Here is a 15,784-nt window from a genome sequence, read left to right as displayed (position 1 = left end):
ACCCTGCTCTTCCAAAGAGCCCCTCCTGCTGTTTCCCCGTGGGGCTGGGGATGCTCCAGATCACCAGGGGCAGGGAGAGCCTTGGGGACCACCCATCCCCTGGCTCATCCCTGTGGCAGGTCCCACAGGGAACATCCTGCACCGGAGCAGGGATTTGCCATGAGCTGGGCTGCCCCAGGCTGGGCTCCTCCCCATCAGAGCCGAGGGGAGGGAGCTGTCCTGCCTAAACCCAGGTGTGAGACACCAAGGAGGGCTGCTGGGCAACCACAGGAAGGTGAAGGGGAGGCTGGAAGGAGGTCTGGGACAGAGGATCTGCTAAGAAGGATGAGTGGATGGGGCCATAAGAGAAAGTGCCAGACCATCCACCTGAGCAGGAGCTCTGTGGTTGCCAGGCCTCATGCTGGGTGCATGCAGCCCCACAGCTGCCATCTCCTCCAAGTCTTTGTAAAGCTTCTCCCTGGACTTCCTGACTGAGAAAAATGATTTCTCTGGTGGGAACCACACTTCCTGCTAACACAAGCTGCCCCAAGAGTGCAGGATGCCAGCCAGACAGGGCCTTTCTGGTCTGGAGAGACAAAACCAGCTGGGTTTGGTGAAGACAGAGAGGAAGAAGACCTGCAGTCCCTACAAGATGCTGCCACCAAAGGCTCTGGGGTAGCTCCACAGCAGTGGTAGGATTGCCCCAGCTGGCCCAGGCCAGGCTGCTCCCCTGTCCCCATAGGTGACCAGCTCACCTGCACTCACAGCCCAGGTGCAGGAGCCAGCAGGAAGTGCCAGGCACTGACGAGGAGCCTGGCTGAGCGAGTGACACAGCCTGCAGCCAGGTGTCCAGGAGCATCCCCCGTGCCAGGGCAGCCCATCTCGCAGGAGGAGGAGCCCCTGGGGACAGCATGGAATGGCAGAGGCATGAAGACCATGGGGACCACAGGAGGTGGCAGAGGAGAGATGGCAGCACAGGGGGACTTGGTCAGATGGGTGACAGCAGACTTAAGATGTTAGAGGCACAACTTGTTATGATCCCTTATTATTTTTTTTTTTTTAGCTTTCATCATCAAAGTAAACGAAACCAAAGTATATATGGGATTAAATTAAAATCACAGTTTTGTTTACATTATAAAAGAGTGACATAATAATAATAATAATAACCATAATCATAATACCAAATGAACAATAATAATTAAACAAAACAAGAAAAGAAGAAAGCCCTGGAGAATTCCTGCTGGGATGATGCTGACAGATGGAAGGTTTGTGTGACCTGTTTTACTGTTTGGGGATCATTCCCTTGATAGCTGACTCCCGGTTCACATAGGTGGCCCAGTAGACCAGGTTGAAAATGGCAAAGAGCACTGGGAAGACGATGCGGGACATCTTGTCTACCTTGCTGACGCTGTTGTAGGTCTTCTTGCTCTCGGGGAGCTTCTCCTCCAGGCGGGGCAGCTTGGGGGGCACGCTGGTGGCAGTGGCTGTGGCAGCAGCACTCTTGGAGATGGTGGGCAGGCCGGGCTCCTTGGAGATGTTCAGGGCGTAGGTGGTGCCAACGATGTTGTAGGTGTTGTTGGTCTTCTTGGCCAGCGCCACCGGCTCCTTTTTCTAGGGGAGGTGGGAGGGGAGAAAAGGAAAAAACAAACAACAAACAAACAGAGGTGAAGTGGCAGAGAAGGGCACGGAGAATGTTCTGTCCTCTGAGTTTACCTGCTTGTCCAGGTGAGGAGGTGGAGAAGGGTGTGAGGAGCAGGAGGCCAGGAAGGGAGGAATGCACCTTGTGAAAGGAGAATGCAAAAAGGAATGACACCCCGTGTGCTCATCCTTGGGGAAGAACTGCATTTTCTGCTTGGCTGGCTGCTTCCTGGGTCAGGTGAGAGGAGGACACAGCACACAGGATTACAGCTTGATTTTATTTTTTTGGTGGCAAAAAGCCATATTAAGAGTATGGGCAACAGCATTGCAGTATTTTTGCACCGTATTTCAATGCCCTGAGTTCCTCACAGGAGCACCTTATGATTTAACACAATGATGTTCAAATTGTTTCTGGAACCCTTAAGAGCACCTCGTGACCCACCCAGGTCAGGTACAGAACAGATGGGAGGCATTTGCACCAACCAGGGTTTGTGGAATGCTCAGCATAGCACTACAGGGCAGAGGGAAGCCTTTCCTCCTGCCTTCCTACCCAAGGGATGCTGAAAATCATGGGAGGTGAGGGAATCCCTCCCACAGGGCTCTGGGGGACAGCATGTGTGCTGCACTGAGGACAAACTGCAGAGACAACAGCCCTTGTGTGTCAGATGGGATGCACTGAAGGATGAGGGTGAATGCTGGGACACGCAGTTCAGTGTTCATGAGGATGGGTGGGCAGGAAGATGGACCTAGGGGGTCATGACAGGGGTTGGCCCCTCTCTGGTATCTTCCTGCTGCTGCCAGGCACCCGAGTCCAGCTGCACTGTGCTTTATAAAGCAACCCAAGGCTACAGGGAGAAGGCCACAGAATGAAATCTGCACTCAGGTACCCCACAGGTGCCCCCTGCTACACCAGGAGCCAGCACCAGACACAGCAGTGCCTCATGGTGGGACTCTGCTCTCTAAACTCAGAACAAGGTGTGCCTTTGGATGACTTCTTTCTCTGTTCCAAAGCAATTGAAACACAAGGTGAGGCTCATCCAGGCATTTCCCAGTGTTGCTAGGCACGGTCATGCACGTTCCTATGAGGGAAGCACTTCAGGAGGAGAGAGGGCTTTGGCTTTCAGTGCTGCATTCCATTTTAAATGTGTCTACAGTCACCATGGATATTCCTGGTTGCCTTAGGAAATGAATTTTCCACAGGGATTTTCAGAGGGACACTACAAGCAGACTTCTGTGCAATCTTTAAACCCCTCTCCAATAACACCACAGCCAGGCAGCCTTGTAATAATGTCAGCAATTACAGAAATTAACTTTTTAGGAGAAGGTCTAGATGTCTTCAGGCTCCAGACCAGACTAAACCACTGTTTGGACCATATTCACAGTGTTTGATGGTCTTTAACAATTAACTGGGTCTGATTCTGCAGTCATTAGAGCTATGTCAAGGTGTTCCCTCTGCACAGCAGATGAACTTTTCCTGCTAAAGAACTGACAAAAAGCAATTAAAGGGCTAAAGATGCTTCACCTATTAAAACACTTAAATATGCTTAAGTATGATTACTTATTAACACAGCTACAGGAGGCAATAAAATAATTAAAAATCAGTAATGAAATGAAAAACAGATTGTTGTTCACAGAGCATGATTGGCAGTGCACTGTGATTATCTTAGTGTTAATCAGCCATGTTATTCATTAGAGGAATAAGATGGATACCAGTGACATGACATTTTCAACCTGGACAACTTTCCTGCCCCAGAGTTTGGAAAGTGGACCCATATGAAAACAGCTGAAATGGAGTAAAGTCAGGTAAATCTGGGTGCTGTGGGTGGTGACAGCGAGCTGCTGCACCCAACAGTGTGATCCAGAGCCCCCAAGCACTAATTTGGGCCTCCCTGGACCTCAGATCAGGATGTTCAAGCTTGGGAACCTTCATCCAGGGGCTTTTCCCAGCTGTCCATGGAGTCCTCACCCTGCTCAGAGCTGGGAGCACCCAGAGCACCCACACTGCCTACCCCATGCATGTGCTCTCCATGTGTCCTGCCCCTGAGATGTCAGAGAAATGGTTCAGCCTGGTTGCTGGGCTTTATAAATGAGTTTTCCAGGCAAGGTTTTGACACTCAAACAAAGCAAAATGTGCTTGTTGCTGTTAGCTGCAAAGTAGCTCCCAGCCTTCACTCTGCACCTTCATCTGTGAGCAATTCCACATCCTCCTGGAACAGAAGGAGAGAGTGGATAAACAGGAGGAACCCCCACATTTGCTTTGAAAACTTGTCCTACTTAAAACCTCTATTTTGCAAAGCAATTCCTGCACTTATGGTCCCATTGAGGCCCAGGGAGACTGAATTGCTGCACAAAGATGTCCTTGTGCTGGTCTCCTGAGGGAAAAGCTGTAGAATGTGGTGTAGAGATAAAGCTGTTCCCTAGATAGTGCAGCCTGACAAGTTGTTCAACAACACACACACTGGAAAATAATAGTATTTTTGGCTAAATATTCTTGTTTTCGAGCCTCTCTGTGGAAGAACTGACAACAGAACACCTAAATTATGGGAACTACTGCTTCTGTCTATGATTTGCTTGAGATTTAGCTCTCTGTACCTGCTCCTTGGCAGCAGAAAATTCGGATTGGAAGCACCATGACTCTGACAGGCAACTCTGAAAGTCACCAGTATCTGCAGAACTCAGGAAATCCAAGTATTTGCCACTTGTCATTCTAGAGGAAAGTCACATTAATGACCCCAAGCAGCTCCAGTCTCTGGCATACCTGCATCCCATAACTCAAAGCCCAGCAGCTGCAGTTGCTGTTGCAGCACAGGTATCACTCCTTCCCCACACCAAGCCAAAATTCCTCCTACAGCCTGCCAGAGACTTGGTAATTCAGATTATATGGGACTGGTCCCAGTGATCTTACACTCCCTGGATCACCAGACAGAGAAGCTGGATGAATGAAATGATCAGCCCAACACACCACACAGTGATGAGAGAAAAGAGGGTGAAATGCTGCTGAAGAATGATTCATGGACTGTGCTGAAGGTGCTGAGGACATAAATCACTGGCAGTGTTATCACAGAATCCATTAGGTTGGAAAAGGCCTCTGGGATCCTCATGGAAATCATGGAGATTGCAAGTGCCAAGAACAAAGGACACATGGGTGGCAGAGCATGACCAGCATGGAAAATCCCAATAAAAACATTGACCATAGTGAGGCAGGCAAAAAGGAGAAGGGTCTGAACCATCCTGAGCCCTGAAGACTTCAACCTGGTTGAAAATAGTGGCCTGTGAAGGCTGGTTTGAGTTCCTCTAGGACTGGAACAAAGATGCCACAAATGGAAAGAAACAAAGGAAAAAGAAAAATTATTCCCAAGGGAGCTGGATCAAAGGGCAAAGTGGAGAATTGAGTGGGTTGCACAAAAAGCCAGGCTTTACCCAGGCAGTAGAAAAAGCACCTCATGCATGTTTTTCTTTGTAAAAAGTACATTAAAAGTACACTAAAGGACCTAACCTCACCATGCACTGAAGAGCTATTGTCTTATGACAAAAACAGAGATCCAGGATTATTGCCCTATCCAAAGCACCTTCTGCTTTTCTGTATCTGGCTGCAGATGCTTGTACTGTTTTGTGGCTTCTTGAATTTCAGGGTAATGCCATTCAGGAACAGACACAGAGCTAGATCAGCTTTTATGCACAGACCTGGCATTGCAGGCAGAAGTGGGTTTAATTGTCTTCCAAGAATCCAAAGCATCTTCCATCCTGAGAAACAGACAACACTTTTTGTGGTAAACTCACTGGTAAATGTCATCCTTGCAGTTTCCCAGCAGCAAAGTCACCGTTGCTTGTTCTCTCCTTGGATCCTCACTGTCACAGCCACTCCAGAAATTACCTTGAGGTGGCCATGCTTGTGGCTGGGATGGTGGATGGGTCTCTCTGTCCAGACACAGCCCTTCTGTCCTGAAGTGGATGCTTTTTGCAAGGTATTTTGAGGATGATGGAGGTCAGGAGCTTTGCTGGCTACTGAACCCACTCACCTTTCAATCTCTTTGGCATCTCACACCTCTCTGCCATTTCACACCTTCCTCCTGGTGATATTTTGTTTTTAAAAGTCACCTTTCCTTTCCTAACAAGTTTTCCTCTTTGGACCCAAATACCTCTCTTCAATTTGATCTGCACCTTTAGGCTGGTTGCAGCCACTCTACCATACAAAAAGAAAATAAAGTTTTCATCTACAATTAGCAATTACTGATGGCAGGCTGGAAAGGCCTGGAAAAAATCTTTGGGTCCAAAAAACATAAGTAAAACATTATCAGAGTGCAGGCTAAAGAAAATTTTTAGTGACATCCATGATGATATCTGCTGCTTTTCATCGGAGAACTGCAGAGAATGTTCAGAGTAGCTCCCAGCTAGAACCAGCTGTGGCTACAGCCAGAGCACCATCATGATTTTATGATGCAGAGACCAGCAATTCACCAAGATCAGCCCAGCATTTTAGATTCTACCTGAAAAAACCCCAGGTGCTCCCATCTAAACCAATGGTTTGGCTGAGGGGGAGAAATAAAGAATAAATACACTGCCAGCAACCAGCAGCTTTTCCACAGTAGTGATTGTGTCCGAGTGGGATGGGAAGCATTGCTGCTGCCTACAGTGATTTTTTTTCATGCTTGCCATCACACCAATAAAGAACATTGCTTTTGGCTGGGGAGAAGGATCTCCAGAGACCAGGGCTCAGCCTGGGCTTCTCACTGGCAGTTTTACCCTTGATACAAACCCTTTAAAATGCCAGTAGTTATTCTTCTGCCTCTTCTTCCTTTTGTGGTTTCCACCACCTGGCTTGTCAATTGTTTCAAGAAGAGCTAATTAAAGGCTGAAACTGAGCCAATGAGGCACCTCCATTGCGTAGCAAATTCACTGCTTGGAAATACTCATTGGAATAAAGATGAAAAGCAAACATGTTGACACATTGCATTCCTAAGCTCCCTGAAAGCCCATCACTCTTCAGGGAGCTCTCCTGAGCTGCAGAGACTGGGAGTGAGTTTGCTTCTTCAGTAAAGACCAGAGATAGCTTGAAAAAGCATCCTCAAATTTGGAGCCCTTCCTGATCCTCCAGGCTGATACAATTGCAGCAAAGGCACGGAGAGCTCCCCCTCTGAAACATTCCTGGTCCTGCTTTGTTTTCCTGCTTGATCATCATGTGCAGGAACATTCTGCGTGCTCTTAGCCTATTGTTTCAGCACTGTTAGTCTTGTGGTGCTGGGTCAGTGAATAAATTGAGGAACACGCTGCTTCTAAGATAAACTGCAGCTTTTGAGCCTTGACTGCTTTTTCCACCCAGTTCACATAATTGCCCAAGGCTGTGTGAATCCTGACTTTGTGCTGATTTGCCCATCCCTGAAAGGGACACCACGGCTTTGAGGACCTGTCCTGACTCTTCACTCGTGCCAATCACTCAGGAAAGGCTTCTCTCATCTCTAGAGGCCAGGTTGGCATCATTGCTCGTGGTGGAAGTGGAAGGCCATCCCCTGACCCCCTCTGGACGCTTTCTGCCATGAGTCTGTTGCTCAGACCACAGCTGCAAAAGCAAACAGATAGACAGAGTCCAAGAAAGACAAGAGAGAGGCATCCAACACCCAGTGATGGCTCTGTTCACCTTCTTTGACCTCCACAGCAGAGAGATGACTGGCTGCTGTCTTCCCAAAAGTTGCTGCAGTTCTGTCAGGTGTTTAACATACAGCCCCACAACAATTTCCAGCAACACATTAAAATGCAAAGGAGAAAAATATAAAGGCTCCAGAACCAAGAACAAGGACAAAGCTGATTTTCAAATTGATTCAATAAATATAAACAAGGAGCAGCATGCTACAGTAAGCGATTTCTCTGCACAGCCAAGATTAAATCAGTTCAGAGGGAGGGGGGCACGAGCAGGGGCAGCAGAGCCTGTCAGGATGAAGCTGCCAGAGAGGCTGATCCCCAGTGAGGGAGGGGGAAATGTGGGTGATGCCAAGCATTAATCTGCTGCCAGTTGGCATTTGGGATTGCTGGCTTCCCACCCACCCTCTGTGCCCAGCTCACAGAGCAGCAGCTGCTGGCAGCTGTGGGCAATGGCACCAGTGTCAGAGCTGGCCAGGGGACAGCGCTCAGGGGGTGTCCTGCAGCATGTTTGGGGGTTTTTTTGCATGCTAGCAACAAGGAATGGGGTTGGAGGGCTGGGTTGCGTTGGTTCATTGGTTTGGGAGGGTTGGGTTTGGGTTGGAAAGAAAAGGAAGGAGACACAAAACCACCAGCGGAGCAAACCCAAAGCACAGATGTTCCCCTGGCAAACAGCCATACAGAGGACAGAGGGAAGAGCCAGCAGCCATGCCTGGGTGTTCCCCTCCAGCTCAGCACCCTGACCAGCCCCAGGCCATTCCTCCCAGCCCTCAAGAAGCGCTGCAGTCAGGAGCTGGGCTGGGCAGGCAGTGAGTACCATCCAGCCCCCGAGTGCTGCGGGGCTGCACGCTACCCACTGCTGTGCTGGCACAGCTCCCTCGGGCAGTGCTTCTTCCCCCCGCCTCCCCCAGCCCTGGCTGACCTTCATCTCCTGGGCCTCCAGCACCTTCTTGCCATCCCAGGCCCAGCTGCGCTTGGTGAAGTAGTTGACGGTGGCGAACTCGATCAGCGCAGAAAACACGAAGGCGTAACAGACGGCTATGAACCAGTCCATGGCCGTCGCGTACGCCACCTTGGGCAAGGAGTTTCTGGCGCTGATGCTTAGTGTGGTCATGGTGAGCACCGTGGTGACACCTGGGGGGCACAGGGATGAGATCACAGGGGTGAGATGGTGCTCTTGCACCTGCTTCTCTCAAAACTGCTGCCGCTCCCTCTGTGGGAAAGGAGGAACCACCTCCTCCCTCACGCTGTAGGTAGGGGAGGATTAACCAGAACGAGCCCTTAGTGCAACTCAGAGAATAACTGAACTCAGGTTCACAGAGCCTAAAAATCACAGGATGGCCTGGTGTGGTATTCACATGCCCGCTGAACAGAGAGAAGCAAAGAAAAAGGAAAACACAATTCTTATCTGGCTTGCTGTGCCTGTGTTGTGCTAAGGTAGAATGCAATATGGAGATTGTTTACCCAAAGTGAGGATGTTTTGTTCCCTTGGCCTGTCAGGGCCAGGTGTGTGTGTGTGTGTGTGTGTTGGACTGTCACAGGACAGTCATGAGACAATCAGAGATGAGTGCAGGGTGAGCAGTTGTGAGCAAGAGTGAGTGCAGGGCAGATTCAGTTTAGATACAATGCACACAGTATAGGATAATAAAGTAATTAATTTGCCTTCTGATGATGGAGTCAGATGCATCATTCTCTCTCCCTTTTGTCGGAGTCACCTTTGATTTACAATAGCCTGGGCTGGAAGGGACCTTAGAGAGCACCTGGTTCCACCCCTGCCACAAGCAGGGGCACTTTTCACTATCCCTGATTGCTCAAAGTCCCCTCCAGCCTGGCCCTGAGCACTTCCAGGGATGGGGCAGCCACAGCTGCTCTGGGCAACAGTTTGTCCAACCCCTGCTCAAATTTCAGGTGGCTCAAATTTCAGGGCCAGTTTCAGGTGGCTCAAATTTCAGGTGGCTCAGGAATTATTCTGGTTCAGTTTTGAGTACAATCAATGGCAAACATCTTCATTAGGATGAAGATGACCTTCATAACCTTCCCCAAACTGCAGTGATTAGACCTCTGCTCTCCATAAGAGCCCTGGCTCACAGGGAGGCTCCTGCACTGCATTCCTCACCTGCTGGCAGGGTGAGGAGCGGGATGCTCCACCCAGCTCATGTAGAATATGTCATGGAGAAGCCTCTAGTTGCTTTTGCAACAGAATGAAAATAATAAAATGACAGTGAAAAGAACAGCTGGATGGTCGTGAACCTCAGGGAGGATCAGAAACTGGTCACTCATCCAACACAGCTCTCAGGGTTTTAGAAATACTGTCTTGTGACCTGCATGGATGGACACCTGGGATCCTGGGTCCTGCTGTCAGCGGCCCAAGCTGCCAGAATAAATGTCACAATGATTTATCTTAAACAAATGATCTGTTGCAAGGTGTCTTTTAAAGCTTTTTTCATTAAAGCAAGCAACCATTACCATCCATTTTCCCCAATAATGTGCTTTTCAATTAAAAATGCATTAAAAACATTATAAAAATATTGACTAATTTTCAGTTCCCTTAAGCCATACTCCTGGTAATTTAAGAGTTTCAATTCAATATTGTTGACAATACTTTCTGAGGGGCAGGGGAAAAAAAGGAATAAACAATTTGAGTTCTCATTATTTTCTTAATAGGAAAGCAAGGCAATTTGGGAGCAAAGACATTTGTCACACAGGTAGGTTTTAATTTTTCAGTCAGCTCTTGCCTGCTCTATCTGAGCTGCTGCTTGAGGAAACTTATTTCACTGCAATTCTCAAGGTAACACAGGAGGGAATCACATATGATACCACATATCCCCTCTCTGCTTGGGGACCTTTGTCCAATATCCTCTCTGTTAAATGGAATCTGCAGGGCAGTGTTACATCCAGGATATACAATCCTGCAGCATCACACCTGCTCTGGGAGCGTGCCTGTGTAGATCCTGAACTAAAGGTCTTGACAGGAAATCACAAAGCAATTCTGTTATTAAATGCTTGTAAAAGCTATTAATATATGTGCAGTGCCAGCCTGGCACTTTGCTTGGGTGAGAGGATCTGAAAGCAGCTGAAGGAAATAATAACACTATATTCACCATGCAGTTATGCTGCCTCAGCCCAGGAACTTGTTATGTGGAGCTGTGACCAGGGGCACATTAGCAATTTCAAAGGTAGGGCTTTAAATGCCTCCCCGTGTCCCTCTCCTCTGCTCTGCTCCAGAGCCAACACAGATAAGCAGACACAGCCAAATGCATACAATTAGATGATCAATACCTTGATTACTGTTAATATTTATGGCTGGGCTTGTAGCAGAGCCATGGCCAGGAGTATTTTTGCAGTGATTTGGGGGGGAAACAGGCTCACTGGGAGGACACTGAAAGCTATCCTGGGGAATGGCCAGCAGCTTAGAAATGCTGCTCAGGGCCTGGCACAGAGCAGCCCTGATGCTCAATGTGTTTCCCTTCCTATTTCCCTTTGTCCCCATTGTAGGAGTGGCAGGGATAGGACGGTCAGGATGGACAGAGACAGAGATCTCTGAAGCCAGGTCGTGGAACTTGTGGTTTATTGCATTTATTGCAAAGGGCCTGGGTGCAGGGCCCTGCTGGGAGCTGCAGCCACAGCTCAGAGCAGGCCCCAGAGAGGGAGAGAGAGGTCAAGAGAGTGGGAAAGAGAAAGAAGGCAAGAGTGTGGTAAAGAGGGTGAGAGAGAGTAAAAGAGTAAAAGAGAGAGAAGCTCCCATTCCAATACCATAAATCTTCTACTGTGCTGAATGTTCTGATTTTCACTAACCAATCTAGTACAAGATACAATCCTATCGCATTTCCATACAGCCTATAAGAATCATTACATTACCATACTGTGTTACATTTTAAACCCTAAAAACTCCTCTTTGGGCCCCTTCTGCCAAACTGCAGGGTCTGCTCTGACCCTTGGGCCTGTCTGCAAGCAGAGGGTGTTGTTCCATCAAAAGGGGATCACCTTCAGCTGGCCATGCCATTGTTTTCCAGTTGTTCAGTAACTGAGGGATCTCAAAGCTTGCTTTCATTTCAATCTCACTTATAGTTTCCATATTCTCAAAATCTTTTGCCAAGCAATCACATTTATAAGGCTTTCCTGCTTCATCTTCCCCAGCACCCCATGCTGAGGGGAAGCCCTGTGCTCCAGACTCACCAAAAACCGTGCGGGCAGGGACGGACTCCCTGTTGAGCCAGAAGGAAACCTGGGACAGGATGACAGTCATGATGCAGGGCAGGTAGGTCTGGATCACAAAGTACCCAATCTTCCTCTTGAGGTGGAAGTGCGTGGTCATGACGACGTATTCCCCTGCAGAGACAGCCAGGGAGCGATGCTGAGCCAGCCCAGGGCCAGCTGGCCACTCCAGAGATCCACCCTGGACAAACTCCCAGTTTTTCAGTGGGATTTTGGTGGGAAGGAGGGGTGCAGAGTCACAGAATAATGAGGTTGGAAGAGACCTCTAAGATCATCAAGCCCAGCCTATGCCCTCACACCTCAACCAGACCATAGCACCAAGTGCCATGTCCAGTCTTTTTTAAACACATCCAGAGATGGTGATTCTACCACCTCCCTGGGAAGAGCATCCCAGTACTTTATTATTCTTTTGGTGAAAAATTTCTTCAAGATATCCAGCCTATACCTTCCCTGAGGTAGCTGAGACCAGACCTCTGGTTCTGTCAGTGCTGCCTGGTGGAAGAGACCAACCCCACCTGTCTGCAACCTCCCTTCAGGAAAGTGTAGAGAGCAATAAGGTCACCTCTAAAGTCACCTCCTCTTCTCCAGGCTAAACAACCCCAGCTCCTTCAAACATTCCTCACAGGGTTTGTGTTCCCAGCCCCTCACCAGCCTTGTTTCCCCCTCTGGACGTGCTCAAGCACCTCAACATCCTTCCCAAACTGAGGGGCCAGAGCTGGACACAGCACTCAAGATGGGGTCTCACCAGGTGCAGGGGTGCAGCAGGCACACACGTGCCAGGTGTGTGCCCCAGCACAGCCCAGGGGGCTCTCACATCACATCTGTCCTTTCAAAACACTTCTCTGAGTCTTCTTTTAATTAGCTACAAAATAGGTGTGCGACAAAGGTGAGCCGGTGTCAGCAAGTGGGCAATAAAATCTTCACTGCTTTGCCCCAGGCACAAGGGGCCCCTGGGGTCTCTCCTGACCCTGCTCTCATCCCAGGGAGCCACACTGTGGGTAAGATCCCTTAAGCCTGGAGACACCCTAATAGTGCTTTAATAGGATTGCAGGACACCGGATTTTATTTTCTCTGACAATCCTGAAAATATCCCACCTTCCCTCACTGTAACCATCTCAAAAATCCAGGCAAGTTCTGTTGTTAAAGGTCCCACCTGTGAACTGAAAGGAAGCTGTCCCTATTTTCCCTCAACGTCCTATTCCTCCCCTTTGGGTATTTTCTTGGATTACTGTGCCTTTACTTTGTGAGCGTGGCTCTGCTAAATCATTACACACAGGAGCCTTTAGCAGCTTTCTCACCACTCCAGGTTATTCATCTGTACATTTTACTACAACTTAAGTAGAGAGATGGGCCAGATATTATGACATTTAGTTCCCTGGGCTCCCCACATTTCCCCAAGAGAGGTGAAATGAGTTGTTACAGACAGACACTATTAAAATCAAGTGCACCAGAGAGGAAATATCCTCAAATGAGAGAACTACTGGTGCATACAGAGGGAAAAAATAAAAGGGAAAAAAGAAGGATTATGAGAGACACACATGAGGTAACAGAAGCTATCAGTACCTGGATTCAGAGGGGAAGGGAGGAGCAGCAGATGGGAGAGAAAGATGATTAATATTGGTCATTAATCAGAGGAAACATTTGTTTGGGATAATCTTCTATTAGTTGTGATAATATTTGTGCAAGCAGATGCAGTGAAAAGCACACTGAACATTATGTTGCCTTCGCCTCCCCTGCCTGCAGTGCTTTACTGAGGGGCTGGAAAGGAATCCAAGACAAATGAACCCTCAGCAGCACAAACCAGCTGGACAAGGTGGGGCAAATTTTCCACACAGCAGATCATTTTTAGATGCTTGAGATCCATTCTCCTAAGGACTGTGGGCAACGGGACACTTTCAGTGGAAACCACTGAAACAACAACCTCTTCATGCCTCTTGGTGACTGCTGAAGATGTCGCCGGCTGTATCCCCCAGCCTTAGGAAGTGCTGTGCTCCTGGACTGCCTCTATAATGATCCCAAATCGTGGATTCCAAGCCCATCTCATGCAGCAGGAGCTGAGCCCATGGTGGTCCCACAAATACCTGTGCTGGATCGAACCATCTCCGTGCCAACCACGTGGCCCAGCAGGTCATACTGGTTCAGGCGAGATCCACCCTTGGCTACTTCCACAGATTTATCCTTCCCCAGGGTCCAGGTGTAGATCACCTCTGTCTTTGTGTAGGCATCTGCAGAGGAGGGAGAAGAAGGAGCTCTGTGCTTCTGCCTGACCTCAAATATACCAAAATTAGCCCGTAGCCAAATGAATCTTTGCTGTGCATCTCTCAGAGCCACATGGCTGAGCACAGCCAAGCATGGCCAGAGACCAGGGCAGATCAACAACTGTTAAATCAAAGGAGCAGGAGAGAGCTGGGCTTTTTGGAAGGGAGCTGCAGAGGGGCAGAGCTCTGTCACTGACAGACAGGCTGTCCCTGTGACGTGCTGACTCTGCAAGGGCTGCCTCCAGCAGGGACAGCATCCAGGCCAGCAGGACAGCACAGCCCTGCCATGCCAGGGACAGGGAAAGTCCTGCTGGCAGCAGCTGGCAGCAAAGGCTGAATGCAAATGGGGCTAAATTTTAGGTTAAAAAGTTCAAAGTTTTTACCCTCACTCAAAGGCAACCCTCTCCAAGGCTCTGAGATTTGGAGGTGGTGTTCTCTCACACCTAAATGTTTTTACCTATTGCATTAATAAGCAGCCAGGACTCAGTTTCTTCATGCAGGAAAAGCCCCTTCTTTATTCACATAACTCATTTTTATATAGTCTTTACAGACCTTGTATTCAACTCTAATTGACTAGTAGTTTTCTTGGCACCCAATTCATTGGTTAATAACTGGCATTTTACCTTTCCATCAAATCTCTCTATTCTGGGATTGTTTACATATTTTCTTCACTGACTCTCATGGGACAGATTTATTGGTTATGCAGGTGCAAACTTATTTTTCTACTAGAACAGGCTGTTGGGTTTTCTGCCTTTATTCTGATCATTTTTCCTTATGGGGACTTACAATCTACTGCTAGCTTAGCTAGAGTAGCAGGGCCTAAACCATATTTTATAAGGCCCTTCTTTTATATTATCTCTACCTGTCTGCAGCATCTTCCCTGTGTTTGCAACCAAGCCCCCCTCTCAAGAGTGCTCTTGGCTTTTCCAGTCCTATGGTTATCCAAAAATTGAGTCTCTCCAGACTGCTGGGAGCTATTTCTCCCCATAATGCCCAAAATTCCTGTCCATACCAAGTTTGCACCAGCTTTTTAATCAAGAACAAAGTCCACTAAACCAAGCCTTCAGTTCATTTTTTCCCACCACCTTCTCCTGGTGAAGACCTGAAGGAATTCTTTGCTGTGGTCAGGTCAAGCAATGTGTCAGATCTACTGGAGAAACATCTCAGCTGCTGCTCTGTGGAACATTGTGTCCTGAGAAAAACCACATTTCTGTGATCTTTCCAAAACAACCACAGTTATTGCTGCACTCTGGGCTTTGGCAAACCTGCTCCACAATAAGCAGGGCTGTGCAAAGCCTTGGAGAGGTTTTGGTGATCAGCCAAGGTTTCTCAGCAGGCCAGAGTGCTGCCTAAGCTCTTGTGGTGCAGGTTGGCACCTCTCACTCTGCTTTTCCAACCCTTCTTCCAGCCCTCCAGGTGCTTCTGGAGCTCTCCATCCTCCTTCAGAGCTTCGTGCAGCTCTGCCACTGCTCTTCCACCTGAAGGGCAACACCCAGCCTAGAAAAGGAACTTGCCCACAGTTTCAGTGCCATCATTCCTGATAATTCAGTTGTCTGTACATTACATACATACATACATATATATATATATATAGTATATATACATATATATATACACATATTGCATATATATGTATACACACAATTCCTGTCCATATCAAGTCTGTGTATGTATATATAGTTGGTATGAACAGGAATTTTGGGCATTATGGGGAAAAATAGCTCCTAGCAGTGTGGTTGTCTGGGACAGAAGGGTATCTGATGTCACACAGGCATGGCATGGGTGTTTGGAACAAGTTTAATGCCAGGCAGCTGCTTTGGTTCAGCTCAATGCCTTGTTTGCAATGCAAAATCCAATCCAAACAGGGACAGCTCCTGGACATTTAGGGGAGCTGGTAAATTCAGCAGCATCTCCTGCTCCTCTAGTCTCAGATAGCTGCTGTACAAGTGTCCTGTGATGGCGTAGGAACAGCTCTCTGCAGTGCACATTCATCCTCAGGGAGCAAGGGATGGGCAGAGCCATCCCTTCACTGCACCTGGCCCAAGGGATGCTGCAGGTGG

General features: G+C 48.3%; 1 protein-coding gene across 4 annotated transcripts in view; it reads right to left on the bottom strand.

Annotated features, from left to right (window-relative positions):
• Positions 1–1,076: 1,076 nt before the first annotated feature.
• LOC118698644 (gamma-aminobutyric acid receptor subunit alpha-3-like) overlaps positions 1,077–15,784 on the bottom strand; it is a 115,941-nt gene continuing 101,233 nt past the window's right edge. For all 4 annotated transcript variants that reach the window (XM_054516295.1, XM_054516296.1, XM_036402105.2 and 1 more), the window contains exons 7-10: positions 13,548–13,691; positions 11,428–11,580; positions 8,174–8,385; positions 1,077–1,590 (exon numbers count right to left, since the gene is read on the bottom strand). In XM_054516295.1, coding sequence (XP_054372270.1) covers positions 1,261–1,590; positions 8,174–8,385; positions 11,428–11,580; positions 13,548–13,691 — 839 coding nt within the window. In that variant the 3' untranslated portion in view covers positions 1,077–1,260. The remainder of the gene's footprint in view (positions 1,591–8,173; positions 8,386–11,427; positions 11,581–13,547; positions 13,692–15,784) is intronic.

This window comes from Molothrus ater, chromosome 14, assembly GCF_012460135.2.
Source record: "Molothrus ater isolate BHLD 08-10-18 breed brown headed cowbird chromosome 14, BPBGC_Mater_1.1, whole genome shotgun sequence".
NCBI lineage: Eukaryota > Metazoa > Chordata > Aves > Passeriformes > Icteridae > Molothrus > Molothrus ater.
The sequence above is the reverse complement of the archived record's forward strand: the minus strand, read 5'-3'. Positions and strand labels throughout refer to the sequence as shown.